This window comes from Leguminivora glycinivorella, chromosome 9, assembly GCF_023078275.1.
Source record: "Leguminivora glycinivorella isolate SPB_JAAS2020 chromosome 9, LegGlyc_1.1, whole genome shotgun sequence".
NCBI classification, from domain to species: Eukaryota; Metazoa; Arthropoda; class Insecta; order Lepidoptera; family Tortricidae; genus Leguminivora; species Leguminivora glycinivorella.
The window spans coordinates 18,484,153-18,509,813 of NC_062979.1; the positions used below are offsets into that span (position 1 = coordinate 18,484,153).

The 25,661-nt window shown below is 37.2% G+C and overlaps 1 protein-coding gene across 1 annotated transcript; it reads left to right on the forward strand.

Annotated features, from left to right (window-relative positions):
• Positions 1-932: 932 nt before the first annotated feature.
• On the forward strand, positions 933-25,550 carry LOC125229482 (skin secretory protein xP2-like). The gene is made up of 3 exons (XM_048134329.1): positions 933-1,115; positions 22,839-23,301; positions 24,220-25,550. The coding sequence occupies exons 1-3, from the start codon at positions 1,049-1,051 to the stop codon at positions 24,335-24,337; spliced, it is 648 nt and encodes a 215-aa protein (XP_047990286.1). The 5' UTR covers positions 933-1,048; the 3' UTR covers positions 24,338-25,550.
• Positions 25,551-25,661: the final 111 nt, after the last annotated feature.

A 25,661-nucleotide genomic window follows, 5' to 3' on the forward strand; every position in this document is an offset into this window, starting at 1 on the left:
AACCCAGGACCGCGGCTCAGCAGGCAGGGTCACTACCGACTGAGCCAAACCGGTCGTCAAATGATTCACGGTTATTTTCATTAGACTTATATTGACCGGGATATAGACCGTGATTACCTTTTTGAGTTTTCCGTGATCATGATGCATGCAACTGCGTCGAAATATCGGGAGCTCGACAAAAATCAAAAAGGTAATCACGGTCTATATCCCGGTCAATATAAGTCATATTAAGTAGGTATAGGTACCTACTTTTGGTTGGCTAACGGCCACAGATTGGTCTGTGCTAACGGCTAAGTGCGTTGTGCGTGCACCTAGCGAATATAGACTCTTAGATGGTCAAGCAAATCTTGTAGTAGGGGTAGTGAATATTGCGGAAACTTTCCAAAAAATTCTTAAATTTCTTGAAAAATTCACGAAACTTTCACGAAAAGTAAAGGGAATTTAAATTTATGAAATGGAAAGTTTTCGAAGTTTTCCTATGTGAAAATTTCAGAATTTTGGAAAGTTTCGGTCGGCACATCAGTAAGTAGGGGCGAAGGTTTCTCGTCCATAGAAAATAACTTTTTAACTTGGTACTGCAAATTTAAAAACAAACCGGGAATTCATTTTTGTTGTATTAATTTGCGCGCCATCTATTAGACTTCCTAGGAATCATTAACTACTCAAGCTATTCGGGGTACGGGGTCTTTATATTTTGTGTCGCTTACGAAATGCTTAGAAAAGAATATTGATTTGGGTTTAATTAGTTAATAATCAAATGGCCTTACTAAATTAATCATTTGACCGTTAAATGGACTTGTTTTGCAATTATTGCTGTATTTTTTTAAATAAAGATCATATTCAACGTTTATAAACTGGTCTGGAAGAGTCTGCAGTGTTGCCTACCAATGCCAACAATCCTAGCAACTTGCTACCAACAGAGAACAGTGGCAACATTGCTTTCTTGCCGTTCTTGGATTCGTCAAGTCAACGCAAAGTGTAGCGTAATACAATTTTGAGATTCTTGAAAATATTCTTATAAGAAATAGTCGTTAAAAACTCTTTCAAGATGAAGAAAGTAATTTTTGTTTGCTTGTTGACCGTTTCCGTTTGCCTAAGCGAGACTCCGAAACCTGGTGAGTAAATCTCAAACAATCAGTTAAATGCCAATCGGTCAATTGCGTTTGATCAGATTCCAACAAACAGAAAACGAGGATAAAATACGTCTACTTCTGCTGTATGTTTTATATATTTCTCTAGCCCATCATTTAGTTGCATTATGTCTATAGGAATGAACTAATTATGCCCAAGTATATAAGTAACTGTTTCCAGAAAGTGGGTATTTTAATTTACCCTATTTTATTTTAGGCTTCTTTCTCCGACATCGTGATTGAATTTTAATCAGCAAAACAGGTTGTTGCAAAATAAGACAATGTTGTGACGTCAATTTTACACATGCATTGTGATGAAATATTTTTTTTACTACTTTTTGAGTTTGAATTTAAGTTTATTTTATCTATGTATCATGTCATTATCTCAACCAATTAGTTTGTATTGTTGACCTTGGATTTTATCTATGCAGCAGTGCATCTGACAATAGGACATTTGAGGAAAGGCTTCATGAGTATATAAACATTATCTCTTGCTCTATGACCTTTAAAAACCCACTTCATTGATCTTAGAACAGTGCTTGGATTTTACTTTTAATATTTTATCAAGCCTTGGTTTATCCTAAAGGAATAACAAAGAATGGCTATAACCCTTACATATTATTATTTACATTACATCTTACTGTATACTTAAGTATAGTGTCCTATATACAATAGGACAATTTGCAATAAGTACACCTGCTATACCTTACTATTTTAATCCCATACAAAAATGAAAAATGAAAAATTAACATTTCATTATTTATTGTGATCCAGAAGCATATAATAAAATTGCCATTTTAATTTTCAATGGTAGACCTGTGTGGTAGAGTTTTATGTGTACATGTATTTACTGAAACTTTCTGAGTCAAGTTCCCCATTCCCAGTAAAAAATAAACATAGCAGCAATATTTGACAGTGAATGAATTATTATATAATTATTTCCCAAAGACATATGTAACTCTGTATAGACAGCTAAAGTTTAAAAAAAAATGTACCTCAAAATCATACAGAAAAAGGTATGGTGACCTAGATGGCGATACACCTTTGGGGGACACTCGGCTAGATGGCGCTAGTATTAATATTTGGCATTTTAACACGTCAAGCTAAGAATATGGACCAAATTGTCAAAACTGAGGTTCAAAAGTTTAAAGCCTGTGTCGAGAGATGGTAGTCTATGTACTGTGATTACACATTTTACTTTGACAGTAACTCTCTATTATACTTGATCCTCTTTGTTATTTCCTGTTTGTTGCATTTGAATACTTTTTGGTGGGTTTCCCCAAATTACCTACTATTTACATTCAACATACAGAATCCCACAGAGCAAATATTTTTTACCAACAAGCACTTATTTCTTCATGTGTTGAAATAACTACTACTAACTTAAACATTTTGTGAAATCTTATGTATTTATATTGTAATCATAAACATGCAATACAAGTAGGGCTGCCATCCGTCCGGGTTTCCCCGGATTTGTCCTAGTTTGGAGGCCGTCCGGGCGGGGAGTCAAGAAGTGTCCGGGGAAAACCCGGACACTTTTCACGTAAGGAAGCACCCCATTTGACCTAGTAACTTAGTAACCTAAAAGAGACATTTTTTTTGTAAGAAAAATTACACATTACACAAATTAAATTAAAAAAATAAATGCATAAAAATTAAAGGTCATGTTTTTTAATAGTTATTCCTTTTACAAGGGGGCAAAGTTGTTTAACCGCACGTGCCAATATTGATACCCGAGCAAGCGAAAGATTCCAATATTGAACCGCGAGCGTAGCGAGTGGTTCAAAAAGTGGAATCTTGAGCATTGCGAGGTTATCAAGGCACGATGGTTAAACAAACTGCCACCGAGTGAAACACAAAAATTTTCACCACACCAATACTATGAAAATATGAACTGTAAAACATCAAAATAAATAAAGTACTTCAATTTATTTAACATTTATCATTCAAAATCATCATTTATACGTGAATTCCAACACCCAGCTTTAGACATCAAGTTAAAACTTGTATGAAATTACTTTGCACTCTTGTGGATAAAATGTAATTTTGCTATCAGTTTTCGAATAGCAAAGAAAGCCTTTACCAGTTGGTGTGATGAAAAAATAAATTCTGACTCGTCCGGGGAAAAAATGCGATTTACGCCAAATGTCCGGGTTTTTTGTATCTTTGTCCGGGTTTGGCGAAATTCGAGATGGCAGCCCTAAATACAAGGATAACAAATTGTTACCTCACCTGGAACCATTTACTTAAAACATTTCATATTCCTTTTTTATAAAAATTATAAAATAAACTTTAATTACTTAAATCAGAAGACAAATATTTAACTATTTGTTGCACATTATTAGAAAGTTCAAACCCAGGCTTTTTATGCTAACAAGCTTTTTGAAACATGTTATAAAACATTTATTACTGTTCTATTGTTCTTTGTAATAACATTTTAAGCAGATAAGTGCATAGAGTTTCAAAGGTGTCCATCACAATCTGTGAACATGTCTGAGACTAACCTGTATCTGGCAATTCTGGCAGTGCGACATTGTTTAGTAGCATAGTCCGGTTTCTGCAACTCCACCTGGCAACCTGGCAGTCGTCATAGCAGCAATAAGCAGTGGATGGAGTTTCTTTTTTGGATACCACGTCAGTGGCAAACAGGTATACGCCCCGCCTGATGGAAAGCGGTCACCGTAACCTATGGACGCCTGCAACTCAAGGGGTGTCACGTGCGCGTTGCTGACCCATTAGAAACTTGTACACTCCTTTTTTGAAGAACCCCATACTGTAGTTCATCGGGAATACCTCGACAGGGAGCTCATTCCACAGCCGGAGCGTTCGTGGGAGGAAATTCCTCTGAAACCGCATGGTGTGCGACCATTTAGGTTGTATAGTATAGATAGTATAATGATATTGAGAGCATCTTCCTATTCTCTGGCCTTATGTGGCCTTATGTTGCTCTAAATTTATTTTGTGCTGCTCAAAGCCTCAAACCAGATTCCAAACTACGGGCAACAGCATTTTGCCTTAACAAATGATTATGTCAAGTGCTTTGTATCTTCAACCTTCTTAGTATTAAGACTTAAATGGTTAAAGTTGCTGATTCCTTAAATCTTTAAACATTTAAACAGGCTTTTAAACATTTAAATATTTAAACAGGCTGCAAACAGTGACAAACATGACAAAGGCAATTTTATGCTTTTACGTAACATTGCGACAAAAGATATAAAGATAAGTACCAAAGGTACCAAATAATTATTTATACTGAGCCAAGCCAAATATTTGAACTAATTTAATAACTTAAATTTATTTCTGTCTCAGGTTTTGACAAAAAACCAATACCAACTTAATAGATTAGATGTTATATATATATGTAGAAAGTATATATATATGTTATATAGATATGTAGAAAGTTTTCTCATAAAACTTTTAATTAATAAATTTTTTTTGACGACCGGTCTGGCTCAGTCGGTAGTGACCCTGCCTGCTGAGCCGCGGTCCTGGGTTCGAATCCCGGTAAGGGCATTTATTTGTGTGATGAGCACAGATATTTGTTCCTGAGTCATGGGTGTTTTCTATGGATATAAGTATGTATTTATCTATTTAAGTATGTATATCGTCGCTTAGCACCCATAGTACAAGCTTTGCTTAGTTTGGGGCTAAGTTGATCTGTGTAAGGTGTTCCCCAATATTTATTTATTTTATATTTATTTATTTTTATGCAGTTCAAGTTGTTTAGACGAATTTGAGCATATGCTCCCGCCTTATTTTGTCGTGTGTGGTGTGCCCAACTTCGCCTATACACATTCGTTTCAATGATACTATTAGCAACCCCGATTTTCAATGAATTGCAATATTGATAACGGAGGTTGTTGATCCCACGTCGAACGCAATATTCACTCATGCTCTTAGTACGTACTGCAATGATCTTTGACCTACTCCACATTTACTGCTATGGTTGGTAATTCGCACACAACTGTAATTGACTTAGGTCGCCATTGTACAGAAATAGCATGCATATTTTTAAACCGCTCGTTCTTTTGATAAGCTGCTTAGAAATGTGGGTATAAGTCATGAGTAGGTAAATTGTAGTAGAATTATTGACTGCTTTGCGTGATTGGCGGCAAAATTAGAACGATGCAAATGTATGTTAGGCGCTTATAAATATTTCGTCACTACTTTGAAAAAATCTCGTATCTCACGCTGCTCCTCAAAGTTAAAACGCAGTAAGTCTATATGCATTCCATACATACTTACTACAATTTTCTTTTCATTGACAGACGAAGATACAAGTTTTTTTAAAAGCAGTGACGATTTGTCTGAGACTTTCCGTATCTAAAGCAGTTTTGTTTATGTGATCTGTGTAGGTACTGCCTGCTAAATTGATTCTACAGGTTTATTTCCATAATTTAAAATGTCAATAAAAAATAAACTGTAGCTGGAGCTGGCCTTTACATTGGGGCTAGGCCACCTAAGGGTTCGAAACGTCGAGATGTATTATAAATTAATTTTACGCGATATAACCCGTTTCCATAGTTTCTTGTGGCAAGCTCTAATCAATGTGTAAACATGCTCCAATGTGAAAGCCAATTACTTACCCGTTCGGTTGACCTTACCCAATTATTGATGACTAAACCAAGTTCATAGTTCATTGACTGAGAAATCAAATAGGTGTGTAGACATTAGGCACTTACTCACATCCCACATCACATAATATTCTGAAAACGACGAACTTGATCAAACCACGCTTTATTTATATGAGAAAATATACATTACATACTGTAACGAAGACTAAGCGTACAACTAAATTTTCATTTTCAAATAGCTTAACTAGGCCCTTGACGCATTGTAGGTACCAAGGATGCTGACGGCATTTCCTCGCTGTATCTAATGCTGATACGTTATGCGAGGTAGTCGCTTGCTCTTCGGTTGCCAATTGCGTCAACCAGACTCTGCAAAAAACTTGATATTCTTCCAATATTTCCACTTCATTCTCTTTTACAAATACTACAGAGCCATGCGTAGTTCTTTATTATTTTCAGGCAACACGAAATTCAACTTTATTTTTCACAACGGGCGGTTTATATTTCGCCTTTATATCATCTTTGTATATCGTGGGTGTAACTAAGGAGGATAATATCATTATGGCGAGTGTTAGCTTACATAAAATCTATACAATATGTAGCAAAGACGCCTCGCATAGACAAGACTGCCAAGAGTGACGTAAAACGAAACAAATGCACCATTGTGGAAATCCCTATTGGACTTACCACGTTGCTCTTTGGATATTTTACGCGCCTCCAGTACATTGGCTTGATAAACAAATTATATCGCCGTGGCTTAATTAAATTAGAGGAATTGACCTTCGGGATATCTAGGTGATTCATGTGACCTTGCCAGCAAAATGAACAGAATTATGATTAAAAACTTTATGGGAAACAATGGAGACCTTAATATTAGACTGCTGTGCTGATAGGATATGATATTGTCATCATTATGCACACCTACAAACTTCCTAGTACAAATAAAACCAGACAAAGCACATTTTCTGCAATGATCTTGAAGTTTTTGCCGCACGTGAGAACTAAATGCTACGCAACGCAGCTTGCAGGCTAGATACGCTTTTGAGATATAACAGGCATCGCCTGATTGTTCAGTCAAGTTCATAAATATGTGCAAAATTTTTCACCTTATTGCAATAGGTCAAGGTGAAGAGAAAAAATGTACACATAATTATGAACTCGACTGTACGTGTACAGGGTGTTTATTTAGTCAATTTTTAACGTTTTAGAATACGATATTCGATAGTGTAATCGTTATGGAAAATGACATTCATTTTACTTGATATTATGGAGAAAGTGAACAGCGCCTCGAACGGTAACTAACTAGAAATTACATAGGTAAATTTTCCTTGTTGCTTGTTTACGCTATCCAGTAACGTATTCTCTAACGGAAACCGATAGTATAGAGGCCACTTTCCTTGCTACTCCGTTACTTTCAAAGGCATCATATTCCAGTATAAAAAAAGCCGTATAGAATTCCTGTCAAATCTAATTTTCTCGGAAAATGTGAGACGAAGAAGCGTTAACCGTAAAAATAGCTGCAAATTAGATAAAATACGATGTTGATTCTATCGTGAGTGAAATTCTGTCGATGCTCAGAATTAATACAATTTACCACATAGATGTACACGTTTGTTCTGTAAAATCTGTACTTTACATATTTTTAGCCCTTTGAAGAGAACGATTTACACTGTATTATTGTAGTCAGTAACTTCTTTAGGGTTGATACAGACTGACTTCAACCCAAGTAACCCAACTAAGGGCCAGTTGGCAGACACATCATCGTCACGCTGCAGACGTCTATCGAACTTCCCATACAATAAAATTTAACGAACGCTTTAACGGTGACAGACGGTTTGATGCAACCGACCCTTAAGTGGGCATGTAGTTCTTGGCATCCGTCCATGCGCGGATCCAGGGGGGGGGTCATGGGGGTCATGACCCCCCCCTGGAGCCTAGGTTGGCCATACAAATAGACAGGGCCGGATTAAGGGTAGAGCGAGTGGAGCGGCCGCTCTAGGCGCCGAATGGTAAGGGGGCGCCAAAATCGTCATTGGGTGGGCGCACACATAGCCCAAAATGACGAGAGGAGCCGTAAATGAATTTTATTAAACTATTGAAAATCTAGATTTGTGATTGTGATTCAGATTATGTGAGAAGTTGCACCACAATGCCACCATGTACAACATTCATAAGGTGGGAGCTGTTGCTACTGTAAGATGTTTCTAGCTCTTGACGAACTACATTGTTGCGAGGCCGAACGACAAAGACAATGTTACGTCGCTATCCAAACGCTCAGTGTTTATCCGCAATTCAAAGCAGAGTTCCTCTTAAAGCCAAAGGCGCAAAACGTCTCACAGAGGCGCAATTTTGTATGAGTCAAAGGAGCGTAAGCGTGATGATAAACGAACTTCTTATTACCCAAATCTAAATATGCCAAAGGCCGAATAACATGAGGGCATAATTAACCTATTTAATTTCAAGCTTTGCTTTTCTGCAGTTCTGCAATTAGAGTCGAACTTCTCGACTTCTCAATGTCTGTCCAAGTTGGCCATTGCTGCAATTTGCTTTTCTCTCCCATGTCTTGCCTTGGCCCTGAACTAAATCTCAAATCCTGCTAAAACTAAAGCTTAAAAGCTGTTATCAGTTATTGGTAATTCTTGGTCGGCTAGAGCGGCCTCTTTTGTTTCATCGCAGTTCTTGTCCTAGTGAACTCCTCAATGAACACGCCGCACAGGAAAGCATTAATTTCGCGTATCTTGTCCTATGAAAGACAGGGGATTTTATAGAACCAAGCCCCCCCAAAAATAATAGGAAAAATTTTCGCGCTCGCTTCGCTCGCGCTTTCAATTTCCATCAATACCCATTCATGTAAGATATTTTAGTTACTTAGTCAAATGGTTGTGACGTTTTGATAGACACAGCGAATCTATGAGCATTTTGGCGTCGAACCCCCAAAAAAGGTTAAACAAGGGGGCGCCAAAACTATATCTCGCTCTACCCTGATCTAGTGCGCGGGCCGGCGCTGCAAATAGACCACGTGACCCCTCCTCTGGGGCCTGGGCCTTTACCACGTGACCCCCCCCTGGGCACGAAGCTGGATCCGCGCTTGCATCCGTCTGTAACTATGTATAATATCAAGCAGGGATCGGATACCGGTATTTTTTTCGGAACGGTTCCGTACGTTGACCCGAGAACTTTACTTTAGCGTTTCTGGTTCCATTAACCGGTATTCTTTTTCGTTCAGTGAACGAACGTTTATGAGTGAGAACTGTTCCGAAGAACAGAATTAAATGATACTTTCTTTAAAGAACAGTTCGCGGGAACGGAATTAAATGATACGTTCTTTAAAGAACAGTTCGCAGGAACGAAATTATTTCGGTTTTTCTATTTCCAAGAATTTGAACGAACAGTGCAAGCGGTGTCGGCCACGGCCATCACTTTAGTAACTTTAGTTTGATTTGAGACTAGCGGTGAGTAAACGTGGCGTCGAACGAAACAAATACGTCGAAAACATTCTGCACCACAACCACAATGAAGTAAGTTTTTTTCTTTTAACTTAGTGCTTTCAATTTTACCGATTTTAAAATTTAAGTAATGTCACGACGCTTAAGTATTTATTTACAGGCAATCGTACAGTCCAAGGTCAAATAAGGACGGGACGCCGCTATTAGCAAGAGCGAGCGTCCTTATTTGACCTTGGTACGGTCATCTCAGGTGTGTGTGTGTGTGTGTGTGTGTGTGTGTGTGTGTGTGTGTGTGTGTGTGTGTGTGTGTGTGTGTGTGTGTGTGTGTGTGTGTGTGTGTGTGTGTGTGTGTGTGTGTGTGTGTGTGTGTGTGTGTGTGTGTGTGTGTGTGTGTGTGTGTGTGTGTGTGTGTGTGTGTGTGTGTGTGTGTGTGTGTGTGTGTGTGTGTGTGTGTGTGTGTGTGTGTGTGTGTGTGTGTGTGTGTGTGTGTGTGTGTGCGTGTGCGTGTGTGTGTGTGTGTGCGTGTGCGTGTGCGTGTGCGTGTGTACAATATACACTACTTTCCCATTAATTGTGTCGTTGGTACTGTAGATAGTCAATTACCATAGAAATTACATCAGCTACTATCAACAATGGACCTTTAGGGTCAGTTGCACCAAACCGTCTGTCACCGTTAAAGCATTCGTTAAATTTTATTGTATGGACAGTTCCATAGGCGTCTGCTGCGTGACGATGATGTGTGTGTCAAATGTGGTTGATGCAACGGGCCCTTAGTCTAAAAACGTCGCAATGAAAGATGTGAAATGTGCAATTAGTCACAAAAATAAATTGTTTTTAGTATTCAACACTCCCGTGTCCCAGAACTCGAAGAATCCCAATTCATCCAATGTTCTTATACTGCTGCGAGTGAAAGGGGCACTAATGATGATATTTATGACTTGATCGATGCACAGAATGAGCCACTGAGTAAGTACTTACCTATACTAAACCTTCATAAACCTAAATACTGAAACTCTGCCCGGTGGTTCGGTGTTAGGGCTTGCAATTATCCGTCCAATTCGAAATCCGGATGATTCGACTCGATATTTGAAAATCCGGATATTCGGATAAAATGGATATTTCGAATATTTTTTATTTTATTTAATAAATCTCATAATTAGTAACATAATTATGTACTACGATACGAAAAACACGTCGTAGGAAATTGTTATTTTATAATCAGGCTTGAGCTGTTGTTCGTAACCTTAATGTTAGGTTAGGTTACTTAGTTATTTCATTCTTGCCTTTTTTAGGGTTCCGTAGTCAACTAGGAACCCTTATAGCTTCGCCATGTCTGTCTGTCCGTCCGTCCGTCCGTCCGTCCGTCCGTCCGTCCGTCCGTCCGCGGATAATCTCAGTAACCGTAAGCACTAGAAAGCTGAAATTTGGTAGCAATATGTATATCAATCACGTCAACAAAGTGCAAAAATAAAAAATGGAAAAAAATGTTTTATTAGGGTACCACCCCTACATGTAAAGTGGGGGCAGATTTTTTTTTTCATTCCAACCCCAACGTGTGATACATCGTTGGATAAGTATTTAAAAATGAATAAGGGTTTACTTAGATCGTTTTTTGATAATATTAATATTTTCGGAAATAATCGCTCTTAAAGGAAAAAAAGTGCGTCCCCCCCCCCCCTCTAACTTTTGAACCATATATTTAAAAAATATGAAAAAAATCACAAAAGTAGAACTTTATAAAGACTTTCTAGGAAAATTGTTTTGAACTTGATAGGTTCAGTAGTTTTTGAGAAAAATACGGAAAACTACGGAACCCTACACTGAGCGTGGCCCGACACGCTCTTGGCCGGTTTTTATGAAATGACTTCAGTTGCCCATAAGATATATGATTTTATTTTTATGTAATTTTGACTAATATTTGATATTAATGAATTTTAATGCTAGAGACATAATCTGATTGCCATATGAGGCAAAACGTCATGTTGTGATCGTTTAGATCGAATATTACCTAAAAAAGGTATTACCTACCTACTCCTTGTTTAAATATCAGATTGCATTTACGAGGTTTTCATTGCCGATTTATTCAAATGCAAAAAGAACTATGACATATTACAAACACCATTTAGCTTTGTTAAATAACAAGGCTGAATGATCTTTCTCTCTAATAATTTTCACCTCTTATCTTTGATGACTTCGTGACTCCATTCCAGTTACACTTGGGACTCTCGGGTAGACGTTCTTAGCCAGAGGGCCTTACGTTACGTATACAGCGAAAAAGTTTTGGTGTTGCAACACTTGCAACCTATTTTGAAAGGATAAAATGTAAAAGCGTATCTGCTTAACTACTTCATCTTGTTCTGCAGTTCAATACTAAACAGGTCTTCCGCCGCGGGATACATAGAAGACTTCTTTTTGTCAGAAAATTTGAACAGTTTTAGTTCTGTTTGCAATTTATTTATTTATTTATAATGTATTCGGATGCTAACAATAATGAAAGTGCAGCGTTTGATACGGTACTCAGTGTCACTTGATTGATTGAGTTAAATTGATATACATTTACATGAGATTATCCACAAATATTCATGAAAAAAACCCTGCCTGCTAAGCCGCGGTCCCGGCGGATTCGAATCCCGGTAAGGGCATTTATTTGTGTGATGAGCATAGATATTTGTTCCTGAGTCTTGGATGTTTTCTGTGTATATAAGTATGTATTTATCTATATAAGTATGTATTCGTATCGTCGCCTAGCACCCATAGTACAAGCTTTGCTTAGTTTGGGGCTAGGTTGATCTATGTAAGATGTCCCCCAATATTTTTGTTTATTATTTATTTACTTATAGTCATACTTGTTATGGAGAATTTTTGGCCAAAAGCTGCACTTTTGGATGGAAGCAAGCCGCTTTGCATGGTGATAGTAGACATTATAGTAAACGATTTTTTCCGAGGATATCGAAATTTCATCTCTTAGGAAGCCGAGCGTAGCGAGGTGTTTTATGAAAATGAAAAAAATTCTATCTTTTTATTGTATCGTCTGATTTTGACAAAACGTATCTCAAATGAAAGGTATTAATTTTTGTAATTTAAAAAAAATACAAAGAAAAAAATTTAAAAGAAAAGTAAGAAAAAAATAAAAAAAGTAAATTTCCGTCTCGCACTGAATAACTTCAAAGAATGACAGACAAAATGTACAATGTCGATATACAAGTTTTTTTTAATCGAAGACAGATAAATTTTTAGTTGAAAACTGAAGACCGCATCGAAATCAGATCAGCATTTTTTAAGATACAAGTTGCCAAAGTTGGGAAAGATCGCTTTATATGGCCACTTTGAAATTCCTTTGCCAGAAAGTCAGAAATAACATGTTTTTCTGACACAGAAAAATACATAGTAACAGTACACATCAAACTAAAATTAAAAATTACGAGGATATTATAATTTCATCCCTTAGAACGACGAGCGTAGCGAGGTCGGTTACGAAAACCGAAAAAAAATCTCATTTTTTTGTACGTCGTCCGATTTTGACAAAACATGTTTCATTTGAAAGGTATTACTTTATGTAACTTAAAAAAAATATTGAAAAAAATTGGAAAAAAATGTAAGATTTAAAAAAAAAAACCTTAATTTTCGTATCACACTGAATAACCGCAAAAAACGGTAGACACGGTGTATAATTTCGATATATGATTTTTTTAAATTAAAGACAAATAAATGCATGATTATAAACTAAAAACCGAATCGAAATCGAATCAGTAGTTTTTAAGATGCAAGTTGTCAAAGTTGGCTTAGTTTGTTTATATGGTCGCTTATAATAGTTATAATATAAATTCCTTAGCCAGAAAGTCAGAAACATTATATTTTTCTTACAGTTAAAAGTATGCATAGGTAATAGACATCATTATAAACATTTTTTTACAAGGATATAAAAATTTCATCCCTTAGAAACCCTTACAAAGACAATCCAATAAAAAAAACTGCCTTTTTTTTGTTTTTCGTAACAGACATCGCTACGCTCGGCTTTCCAAGGGATGATTTTTTTATACCCTCGTAAAAAATTGTTTATTATGATGTCTATTACCTATGCATACTTTTAACTGTGAGAAAAATATAATGTTTCTGACTTTCTGGCTAAGGAATTTATAAGCGACCATATAAACAAACTAAGCCAACTTTGACAAATTGCATCTTAAAAACTACTGATTCGATTTCGATTCGGTATTTAGTTTATAATCATACATTTATTTGTCTTTAATTTAAAAAAATCATATATCGAAATTATACACCGTGTCTACCGTTTTTTGCGGTTATTCAGTGTGATACGAAAATTAAGGTTTTTTTTTTAATCTTACATTTTTTTTCCAATTTTTTTCAATATTTTTTTTAAGTTACATAAAGTAATACCTTTCAAATGAAACATGTTTTGTCAAAATCGGACGACGTACAAAAAAATGAGATTTTTTTTTCGGTTTTCGTAACCGACCTCGCTACGCTCGTCGTTCTAAGGGATGAAATTATAATATTTATTATTATTTATTTATTATTATTTGCTAATGCACAGGCAGCTTAAAGCTGATACGTGCACGTCAATGTCCTGATGCACTTGTGTTTTGTCCATTCAATAAATATTTGTCGAGTCTGTTTTTAAAAGAGTTCACTGTAGGTGCACTGATTACGGTTTCGGGCAAACTGTTCCACACTCTCACTACGCGGTTAGATAAGAAGTGACGTCTAGGGTTGCTACTACTCTGTGTCCGTGTCAACTTCAGGGAATGTCCTCTCAATCTGTCACACACACTCCGAGTGAAAATGTCACTTAATGAAGGTACATTATAGTGTCCTGTGAGTATTTTGTACGTTTCTATTAAGTCGCCGCGTTGTCTTCGTTGCTCCAAGGTTGTCAGACCCAATTCTTTTAACCTGTCTTCATAAGGTTGGTTGCGAAGAGATGGTACCAGTTTTGTTGCCCTTCTTTGGATTTTTTCAATCAGACTAATATCTTTTCGAAAATATGGATTCCAAATTTGGAACGCATATTCCAGCAATGGTCTTACGTACGTCTTGTAGATTCTAATAAAGAGCTTCTTGTCCATATAGCGAAAGGCTTTTCTAATCATGTATAACATAGAGTTGGCCTTTTTGGTAAGCTGTAATATGTGTTCTTCCCATTTTAAGTTATTAGTTATAATGACACCAAGATCTCGCTGAGAAGTAACTCTCTCCAAACTTTTAGAGTCAATACAATACGTATGCTCAGGGTTGTTTTTACCTATGTGGAGTACAGTGCACTTTTCCGCATTGAGAGTTATTAGCCAATCTTTAGTCCATTGTACAATACGGTCTAAGTCCTGCTGTATGATGTTGTGGCTGATAAGCGGGTTTCCCATGATCTTTGTATCATCAGCAAACAAAAACAAATCTGACTCTACAACTTGTCTGAGATCTGTCAAGAAAATCCCAAACAGCATTGGTCCAAGCACTGAACCTTGCGGAACCCCACTGTGGACGTCATGCGGGTCCGAGAGGTGCTCTCCAACTCGTACCCGAAACTTCCTGCCCGTCAAAAAGTCTTTTATCCAGTTGAGCAATTTTCCGCGAATTCCAAAGTGGTCCAACTTGACGAGCAGTCGGTTTATCGGGACGCGGTCGAATGCTTTTTCATAATCCAGGTATATAACATCCGTCGGTATCTTTTCATTCCAGCTGCTTGTCCACTTGTCAACACAACATAACAGGTTAGTTACTGTTGATCTCTTTGGCGTAAAACCATGTTGTTCGTCGACAATGATCTGCTCTCTTGCAATGAAGTTCCTCAATTCACATGTTATAATTTTTTCCATTGCTTTACAGGCTATACAAGTGAGGCTTATTGGTCGGTAATTTCCTGCCACCAGTTTGTCTCCTTTCTTATAAATAGGCGTTACGTTGGCATTTTTCCAATCAGGGGGCAATCTCTGTTCTCTAAGTGATAATGTCATTATATGGGATAATTGAGGTGCAAGGCACTTTATACATCTCTTTAACAAAACTGCAGGTATTTCATCAGGTCCCATTGATGAACTTTCGTCGAAACTCAAGATCGCTTTACTAACTAAATCCGGTGTGAACTCAACATTTTCAATAGAGTTGTTAACTCTGGCTACATTTACTTCAGGCATTAGTCCATTCAGCGGTTCGCGAACATACGACTTCTCAAATTGTTTGGCAAATATATTTGCTACTTCATGACAGTTATTTATTACCTGCTGGGTAAGATCATCTCTAAGCGAAGGTGGGACGGCTACTTTAGATGAAAGTTGCTTTCTGACATAACTGTACAGTGACTTAGGTCCCCGGTCTAGAACTCCTTTTTCATAACTCCGTCTGGCATGTCGCATAGCTGAGGTAATACTGTTATTAATTACCCGATATCGACTATAGTTCTCATTAGTTTTATTGAGCATATATGCATCCCACAACTTTGTTTTTTCTTTTATCATTTTTAATATGGCAGGACCGATCCATGGTTTTCTATTGTTTTTAGCAGTTTTAGAAGGCCTTAGTGGCACATGCAAACTTACAGCTCTATTAACATTATGCGTAAAGTCACGCCAGGCGGAAGCCGCATCCAGATTACTTAATTGACTATTATCTGCTATCAATATATCAATATCCTCGGAATTTTTAATTTTATTTTGATGTGTACTGTTACTATGTATTTTTCTGTGTCCGAAAAACATATTATTTCTGACTTTCTGGCAAAGGAATTTCAAAGTGGCCATATAAAGCGATCTTTCCCAACTTTGGCAACTTGTATCTTAAAAAATGCTGATCTGATTTCAATGCGGTCTTCAGTTTTCAACTAAAAATTTAACTGTCTTCGATTAAAAAAAAACTTGTATATCGACATTGTACATTTTGTCATTTCATTCTTTGAAGTTATTCAGTGCGAGACGGAAATTTACTTTTTTTATTTTTTTCTTACTTTTATTTTTTTTCTTTGTATTTTTTTTAATTACACAAATTAATACCTTTCATTTGAGATACGTTTTGTCAAAATCGGACGATACAATAAAAAGATAGAATTTTTTTCATTTTCATAAAACACCTCGCTACGCTCGGCTTCTTAAGGGATGAAATTTCGATATCCTCGGAAAAAATCGTTTACTATGATGTCTACTATCACCATGCAAAGCGACTTGCTTCCATCCAAAAGTGCAGCTTTCTTTTCATAACTAGTATGACTATTATTAAATAAGGTAGTAGTGCCACTCAAGGAGTAATTTTTGATATAAATCACTTTAATATCGTAAATGTGTTAATTTTACTTTAAAATTTGTTTTCCAAATGAGCTTCTTAAAAATTGCAATGGTATTTCTGTCATTCACAATATTCGAATTATTCGTTTTATCCGGATTTTAACGTGCAAATTATCCGAATTTCAAAATCAGCGGATATATCCGGATTACAATACAAGCCCTATTCGGTGTCACTCCTAAAGTAGGTACTTACAGGCGACCGTACCGACATATGTCAATTAGGGACGCAGTTATTTGTAAAAAAATGAGAAAGCCTTATACGGTCAACCGGGGTGGCTTTAAAACGCAGGGGTGACTTTGAAAATTTAGTTTTAAAGTCATACTGTAAGTAAATTCGCGATTTTCTATGGTAGATTTACAAGAATATTTATTGATCTATTATCTATCTACTAATTACATGAACAGTTTCAGTAAATAATGAATGATGTTAATTTTAAAGCCGTTCAAATACCATCAAAGTAACCCCAAATTTTCCTAAAGCCACCCCGGTTGACGTAGCTCTCCCGCTCTTACAATCCCGTACTTGTTGGACCTTGGTCGGTTTGGTCGTCTGTAGACAGTGTAGACACTAATACACTCGCCAACTACAGTTGTGTATTCCATGTAGATACACCAAGGGCCCAATTCTCAAAAGCTTGTAACTTATTGTAATAATTTTCTAGAAATGTAAGTACATTATGCAAAATAAATAAGATATTTTTATTGCAGATAAAAGCTTTGACATAGATGATGAAGATCTAGCCTTCAAAAAAATATATATAGAGAAAAAACTACCCCATATCCAAGCGATTCTGATGACCTTGAGTTGGATGTAAGTGCTTATAGTGTGAGAAAGCTGTATAAAATATAATCTGCACTAATTTGTATAAATATGTGTGTTACTTAATCTGTGTGAATTTGTAATAGTGATATGTTTTTAAATGTTTTTAAGGACCAAGATGCAGTCCTTGAGAGAGCACAACCCATGCAATCCATTTATAGTGAACCGGAACCGGACGCGATGTGCCCTTGTTCATGCAAGCGTAATATAGTTGCAGTCGTTATAAGAAAAAAGTTAGAACAAGTTCCCGAAGAGAATTTACGGGCTTGTTTAGAAGATCTCGAAAATAAAATAGAAAAATATTATTAAATGTGTATCAAGATTATGTGTACTCTATCATAATTATAGCTTCAGTGTAAAAGTCAATCATATTTTGGTACATTCGTTAGTGAAATATCGTTATAAAATAAGGGTTATTCCACTAGTCAGAGTTACCACTAAGTTGTTACCAGTGGTAACTACAATGTTATTTTCCCATAGGCAATTACTGGAAAGATTATATCATAAGATTCATAAGTTTTGTTTTATTTTATACACATGTAAAGCATGACCAGAAATATATGACTACGCGCCATGTAGCGGAATTTCATTAAAACTATTTTCTTCATAGTCATCATACTATACTGAACTGTCACTCCATACATCAGAATAACAGCGCACTCCTGCCTGACAATAGTTATTTATATTTCTGGTCAGGCTTTAGTTTCTTAACCATACTTACCATATCCAACGCGATCAATGTTATTTTCACCAAATCTAATGGCAACAGACTGTTTCCTCACCTTTAATTGATTGGCCTCAATGGCCACTGCGTAAGAGTCGTTAGAGGTGCACATTGACTTGCCTAATATCAAGGACGATAGATACCGGGACTGACAAAGCCCATACAAAAGTTTACCTCTGAAATGTCCCATACATTTCCGAGCGATTATTTCCGAAAAAATTAACAATATCAAAAAATGTTAGTAGTAAACCCCTATTCATTTTTTAATACCTATCCAACAATAGGTATATCACACGTCAGGGTTGAAATGAAAAAAAAATCTCTCCCCACTTTACGTGTAGGGGGCGGGCACCCTAATAATGTTCTCATGCAATGATTAGTTGGTTTCGACTTAGCTTAATATATTTTTTGTTCTTATTTATGGTGTCTGTATTTAGCTCTGCCGTGAAAAATATTTAAAGAAATAAGGAGGCCGTTTCATCATCGCCACCAGTACAAAACAAGGTCCCACGTAAGAAGAAAATAAACATCGACGACTTCGATACAGGCACAAGCTTCATGAATTTTAGGCTGTGTGGAAGTAGCAAGTCTTCAAACCTAGCTTATTAAATTGTCATTCTCTAAAACCATGCTTTAATTTTCTACAAATATTAACGCGAAACGAAACCCAGTACTCGCTGTCCCGATTATACATGACGTCGGCACATTATTGCCATATGAAAACGATTTGTAGCGACACTCTTCCAGGGTCAAATAAAAACTTATCAGGCTTTAGTTACTAAAAAAAATCCGGATTTAATCCGGAGTTCGGATTTTGCCCTAAAAATAATCCGAAAATCCGGATTTTATATTATTGCAATCCCTAGGTATAACCCAATCCTTTCAGAAAATATTTACTTTACCACAAAATTATTTTAAACTTTCTTTTTGACATCGAAAAGGCTTTAGTTTTTTACATACCGAATAACTTTATTTCGGTATCATGATTCCTTTTAAGATAATTACATTATGTATAAGGTAAGGAATAATATTTAGAATACCTAAAATATGACAAATTTGCATTCTATTCAAATCAGTACGAGTATACTTCACGGAGTCCAAAACTATACGCAAATCAGAAGTCCAAAACTAGAAAAATATAGATAGAGACTATAGAGAGCGATTGCGGGCGCCGGTCGGCTCGAGCGCGAGTACTTGCGCCGCCGGCGTACGCGTCTGTGTGCGTGCGCCACGCGCACACAACTTTACTATACAGGGCCTCTCTGTGGGTTCCGCCCCCGTCAACGCGACGGCGATAAAGACCTAAAAATCTGAATTCGTGCTTGCCTCCTGTATCGTCTTAATCCTTTAATGATTCCGTTAACGTGAAACTTTAAGTAGACAGGTTTTATGAAGACAATTGGCCGGTGAGCCCTACAATTTTAAAATTTGCCGCCCTTTATACATGGTGTATATTCTATGCTGTTTCTTCCTATCCTAATAGTTTCAATATCAAGCATACACTATCACTGCACGTTCGCTGTTTATACGCCGAAAGTTGCAACTCAAGTAAATGAAGTAAACAAAACAAACAACCTACCTTCACCTTCATTGCCGGCCGCGGCCGGCCGGCTAACCGAAACAGAAATATACATGAACTTCGTGTGAAAAAGAGACAGCGAAAGGCGGCTCGTGCGTCGGCGAAAACGTTCGGCTCTGGCGCTCGCTACAGTCGCTATACCTACTCCCGCGCGGCTCGGAACGAAATAATATTGGTTTTAGGAACGCTAAAATTCTGTTCGTTCATTTAAACGTTACTGTAAGGAACTGTTCTTTGAGGGAACGAAATAAGAACCGAAACCGAAATTATTTTGTTCCCACTGAACAAAATTTATAATGAACCGTTCGTTTAGGGAACGATATAAGAACCGTAACCGAAATTATTTTGTTCCCATTGAACAAAATTTATAGGTAACGGTTTAAGAACGATATCAAATGGTATTTGGGAACGGGTTCCGATCCCTGAGATATTATCAAGAAGCATAATAAAAGAAAATAACTACCTATATTATCTTAGTGTCTGTACAAATAGCTTACTACGTAACAACATTTCAAGACTTGTGTTCTGACTTCAGAGTAAAATTGACTAAATAATTAACTTTAAAATCTGAACTGGGTTGACAGGCTGTTGATTTGTGTGACGTAATCATCTACGTAATACCAGTTAGGTCAAAAGCCCCATTCACTAGATCTCTAACAGCCGGGTAAAGAGATGGAACTAGAATAGATAACTAATAGCTACTTTCCATGAAAGGGTCCTTATACTTGTGCAGATGGGATCATACTCTCGGAATTTCTGTTGGAATTTCAAAAATTGTCCTTATTGAACTTAAAGGATAGCATAAGGACCAATCTGTCATAGAAAAACACATTATTTGGTTCATTTAAATATCTAATTCTTATACTTTTTGCGTTACAAAGGAATTAGTGCTTAGTGCCCTGCTTTTACGATACGTTTTTTAACACAAGAATATCCGAAATTCGGACCCAAAACGAACTAATTATAAATGCACGTTTAAAGTCACTACGTCATTAAGCAGTAATAAACAGCTTTTGAAGTAGTTTAATGCAAGATCGTTTTGGGATGTGTTGCACAACCTCGTGGTGACGGGTTTTCGACGAAACATCGGAACTTGAAACGCTGGCCGGAATACATTTTTTGTTATTACTTAGCGTATTTTGTGTTAACTTTTTGTTAGAATTCTTTCGATTAAACTAAAAATAGATCTATTTTAGTATCATCGGATGCCTCGGGTATTACAAATGTAGGTACTCGTAATGTAACTAACTAATCAATGTCTTAAAGACCTTAGGCTCTTAAAACAAATGTCTGTCATAGCAATATCATCACAATTTCGTTTTCTTCCAACCCCTTAATTGTTAAGAGTGACACTCGAACTAGAATAGTTTCATGCTTTAATGTTCTCAGCCTATCCCGTTTTGGGAATACGGGGATGTATTTTTGGCACAGCCATAACATAAACATTCGGCCTATGGAGATGTAAATTCATTCATCAAAAGACGCCGTCCGCTTGTTCATAATAAGTTATCGCTCTCATATTATAATATAAATGCATAAAGCCTCTCTTTACTCACAATGACAACGGTGTTCTTGAGGTCAGGGGTGCTAAAAAATTATCAAAACATACACCAAGTATCATACACTATTTATAGAAGTACAATATAACCTTCCCAGCTGATCTTGACTTGATGTCGCGCGTCGGTAATCGGTATCTACTATCTAGACATTAAATATTTGTAGAAAAATACATTGCCTAGCTCATGCAAAAACATTAGCATAGTGCATTTTTAGGGTTCCGTAGTCAACTAGGAACCCTTATAGTTTCGCCATGTCTGTCTGTCCGTCCGTCCGTCCGCGGATAATCTCAGTAACCGTTAGCACTAGAAAGCTGAAATTTGGTAACAATATGTATATCAATCACGCCAACAAAGTGCAAAAATAAAAAATGGAAAAAAATGTTTTATTAGGGTACCCCCCTTACATGTAAAGTGGGGGCTGATATTTTTTTTCATTCCAACCCCAACGTGTGATATATTGTTGGATAGGTATTTAAAAATGAATAAGGGTTTACTAAGATCGTTTTTTCATAATATTAATATTTTCGGAAATAATCGCTCCTAAAGGAAAAAAAAAGTGCGTCCCCCCCCCCCCCCTCTAACTTTTGAACCACATGTTTAAAAAATATGAAAAAATTCACAAAAGTAGAACTTTATAAAAACTTTCTAGGAAAATTGTTTTGAACTTGATAGGTTCAGTAGTTTTTGAGAAAAATACGGAAAACTACGGAACCCTACACTGAGCGTTGCCCGATACGCTCTTGGCCGGTTTTTGTGCTAATTTTACTGTTGCTGCAAACTTGTTTACGTATTCAAGTAAGTAGTACAATAAGTTATATTTACTATCCTGTTATCTTGTATTCCTGTTTCTTCTTTTCTACTTATAAAATTACAAATTAGTTAAAAACTGTTCATTAACGAGAATTAGATTAATAAGTTCAAAATCGATATTGATAATTAGTTCTAATGTCTGTGCAATAATTCGTTTCCTTGAAGTAGCAATTTAATGTAAACAATACGCGGTATTGTTGCGAAAGTCGATTTAATATTTATTACTACCGTGTATGAAGTTGTTTGACATTGTAATATAAACCATATCGGAGCTATATAAGGTGATTTATTAAAATAATACCTTTTGTTAGTGCTGGAAGGCATTCAATATAATTGACGGGTACTTAGATAGATTATGCTTTCGGCAGCTAGTTAGCATTTACAGGTTTCCTATTTTTATACAGCCGAGCTAGCACATGATCGGCGGGACAGTATCTCTCCGCGACATAAACTCGCGCCAATCTTGTGCTAGCCTTGCCGCAAGGGTTATTTGGCAGTCTATCATTATTGGATTCGAGTGATACATTAAATTAATACATATTTTACTTAATTACATGACAGTTTTTACTATTTCTAACCGTAAATGAATCCGAGATTCTTGAGAAAATAATTTCTTTAAAATAATCTCTCTAAAAATAATCTCATTACGCCGTTTCTCAGTATTAGTAGTAGCAGTAGACACTTTATTGCACAGAACAAAGTTATATGAAGTGCAGTGAATAATTATAATGGTTAATGTACAAATGCGAGCTTATCCCTTTAAGGGATCTCTTCCAGCTAACCTTAGAACTACTGAGAGAGGAAAATAAGAAATGGTAGACAACGTATGTGAACAACGTACGTATATGAACACTCCCAAAATTGCCACTGATTTTCGATTTAAACATAAGTTATTTTTTTATTTCAGCGGAAGCGGCAGCTCCGGCACCTAAAGACGCAGCGTCAGCTGCCGCTGTGCCAGCACAGGGCTCCGCCGCCGTCCCGCCCGCTCAGGGATCCGCCGCCGCCGCGCTCGCTCAGGGCTCCCCTCCCGCCGGCGCACCGTCCTTCCCCGCGCCCGGCCATGAAGCCGCGCCCGCGCACCCCGCCGCCACCAACAGCACCACCGCCGGCACACCTGTCCCCAACAACGGCACGGCTACCGCCAACGGCACGGCTACCAACGGCACAGCCACCACCAACGGCACAGCCACCACCAACGGCACAGTCCCCCCCTCCGTCGCGCCTACCAACACCAGCAGCAACAGCACCGACAAGCCGGCGCCTAAGCCCGACGCGCCCGCGACGCACACCCCGGCGAAGGCCGACAACACGACGACGAAGGCCCCCGTCTCCACGGAGGCGCCGCCGCACGCTCTACAAGCCAGGGGGTAAGTGTCCTACTATTCTGGTTTTTTACCTACAATTTATATGGGTAGTAGCTGATTACATAGCGTTTCCGTGCATTTTTAAGCCTGGTTGCAGTATTTTCGGCCTGTTAAGTTACCTAAGTGAACGTACCGGTGCCTACGTTCATTCAGTACTCGTACGTTATTCGATAGAATATTACGACCCATGCGAGTATGGAGCTCACTAATGAGTTCCATTGTCCACTTTTTCTACTACACTACCCTTTAGCGAGTGTTTTAGTCGCTGGGAATTCCTCACCACGCACTTGGCACTAAATCAATATTTGTATAACCCATAAAAACCCAGAAAATATACGTAATACTCAATACTAAGTATATGTATAGCAACTAAGCTACGATATCGATAGGAAGCATGAGGTTAATGTATGTGTGATGTGATGTGAGTTTATCATTGTATTGGTGACATAACAACACAATGAGGAGGCACAATGACATTTTATCCCGCCAGGCGGCGCCTGTGCAAGTATCTAGGTATGACACTCATTCATATGTGAGAGAGAGAAAACAAATATCATCTTCTCGCTCTCACGTATGAAATTCTTTATCTGTGCAATGGACTAATAGGGTGGCGGCATCTGTCATAAGCTTTGAGTGTGCCTCCTTATTCCAACACGCCTGTTGTTTAAAATACACGAATGGTACTCTTAGTTCTTAGCGCTGTAGCCACCTCATCATGTAGCGACGTAAACATCGAAACAGTTATCGTACTATTGGATTGCATCCCTTTTCGTTATTATCAATGAAATCCCAAGTTCTCACACGATTAAACATGATTACTTTCAACAAACTATCCTGTAATTTGGCAGAAATATAATTTGTATTCATCAGAGTAATTTGTTCGGGAATAATTTATTTATTTACAATTCTTTTTCATTCCAGTTTTGACGGCGCGAGCTTCGTCGGTGGCATCATCCTCACTCTCGGCCTCCTGGCCATCGGGTTCATGGGCTTCAAGTACTACAAGGCTCAAACCGAAAGGAACTATCATACTCTCTAAGCTTGAACACTTCACTTCAATTATCTACGTAAGTGCACCTTTTTATTTCACGTACACATAGAAGTACTTTCATTTGTTTGACACTGAGTGAGTGGCGTAAGCACATGTTCAGGATACAGGGTGTTCTCGTTTATTGGTGGCTGGTCATTAAGTGTTAGTGCTCTGTGCAAGATAGTCAAAATTTGTGAAGCCACTGATTTTATGTTTAAATGTTAGTTGTAAGTGTATTTGGCATTTATCTTGCGGGTCTTTTGTTTTGCGTTATTATTGAATTAGCAGCTTTTGTTTTTAACGGTATTTCTATGTTATTAAAATTTGATTCAATGTATGTATAAGAATACTGATATTTTTTAAATTTTATCTGATGTTAAAAAATGTTATAAGTCGATGTTTATATATCCACCTTTTCTAAACTAAATCTGGTGCCATGGCCGCCTCTCAGCAAACCGTAGCACTTTCTATTATCTGTATTTTCTTCCTTTATTGCATTCAGACTTCAATTTTAGTTTTTAATAGAGATATTATTATTGTTAAGTGTAACTATAAGGAAACGCAATGTGATGATGAAAATAAGGGTCTAAAATATTAGCTATTTTGGTTTGGCACATGTAAGATGAATCTCCTACAAAATGAATCCTCCTGTATAAGGCCCAGCCCAGCGCATGAACCAGTTATTTAGTAAATTATTAAATAGGTATGAACTACCTACTTCAGTTATTATTATTAACAACGCTCTGGGAAACACAATACACTCGAATTTTCTTGTTTTAATCAAAACTTGTCTAGGAAGAAGTGATGTCAATGTGACGTTCCACGGGTAAAGGAACCTTATAGCAGATGGCGCTTACGTCGCGTAGTATCGTATTAGCGTTGAAACGTAATGAATAATAGTGAAAGCACCGATATAAGGTACCTTCACCCGTAGAGATTTTTGTGCGAGCATTACCTGCATTTGTATGATGATCGCAAACTCAAATAACAAAAGAATCTCTTCTTTATAGTGTCAAACCAACTCTGTATATTTTGATTTTGTAATTTTGCACGCTGATATTGTGAACGAAAGATTCCATCCTCAAGTGCTCTTAATTGATCTGAACTATTTATTGTATATTCTGAAGCTTTACAACCACTAGAAAAGTTTCCTGTCATCTAAACTACTGCTATCAGCTAAATGTCACAGTCAATAGTTATATGAATAAATTTATATACCAAATATTCTTGTTTTATTTATTATTATTACAATATCAACCTGTTGAGTCCCACGCCCAACCCACGCCTCAAGTAAGGACGCTAACCGCGAACTATTTCATACATTGCCGCCTAT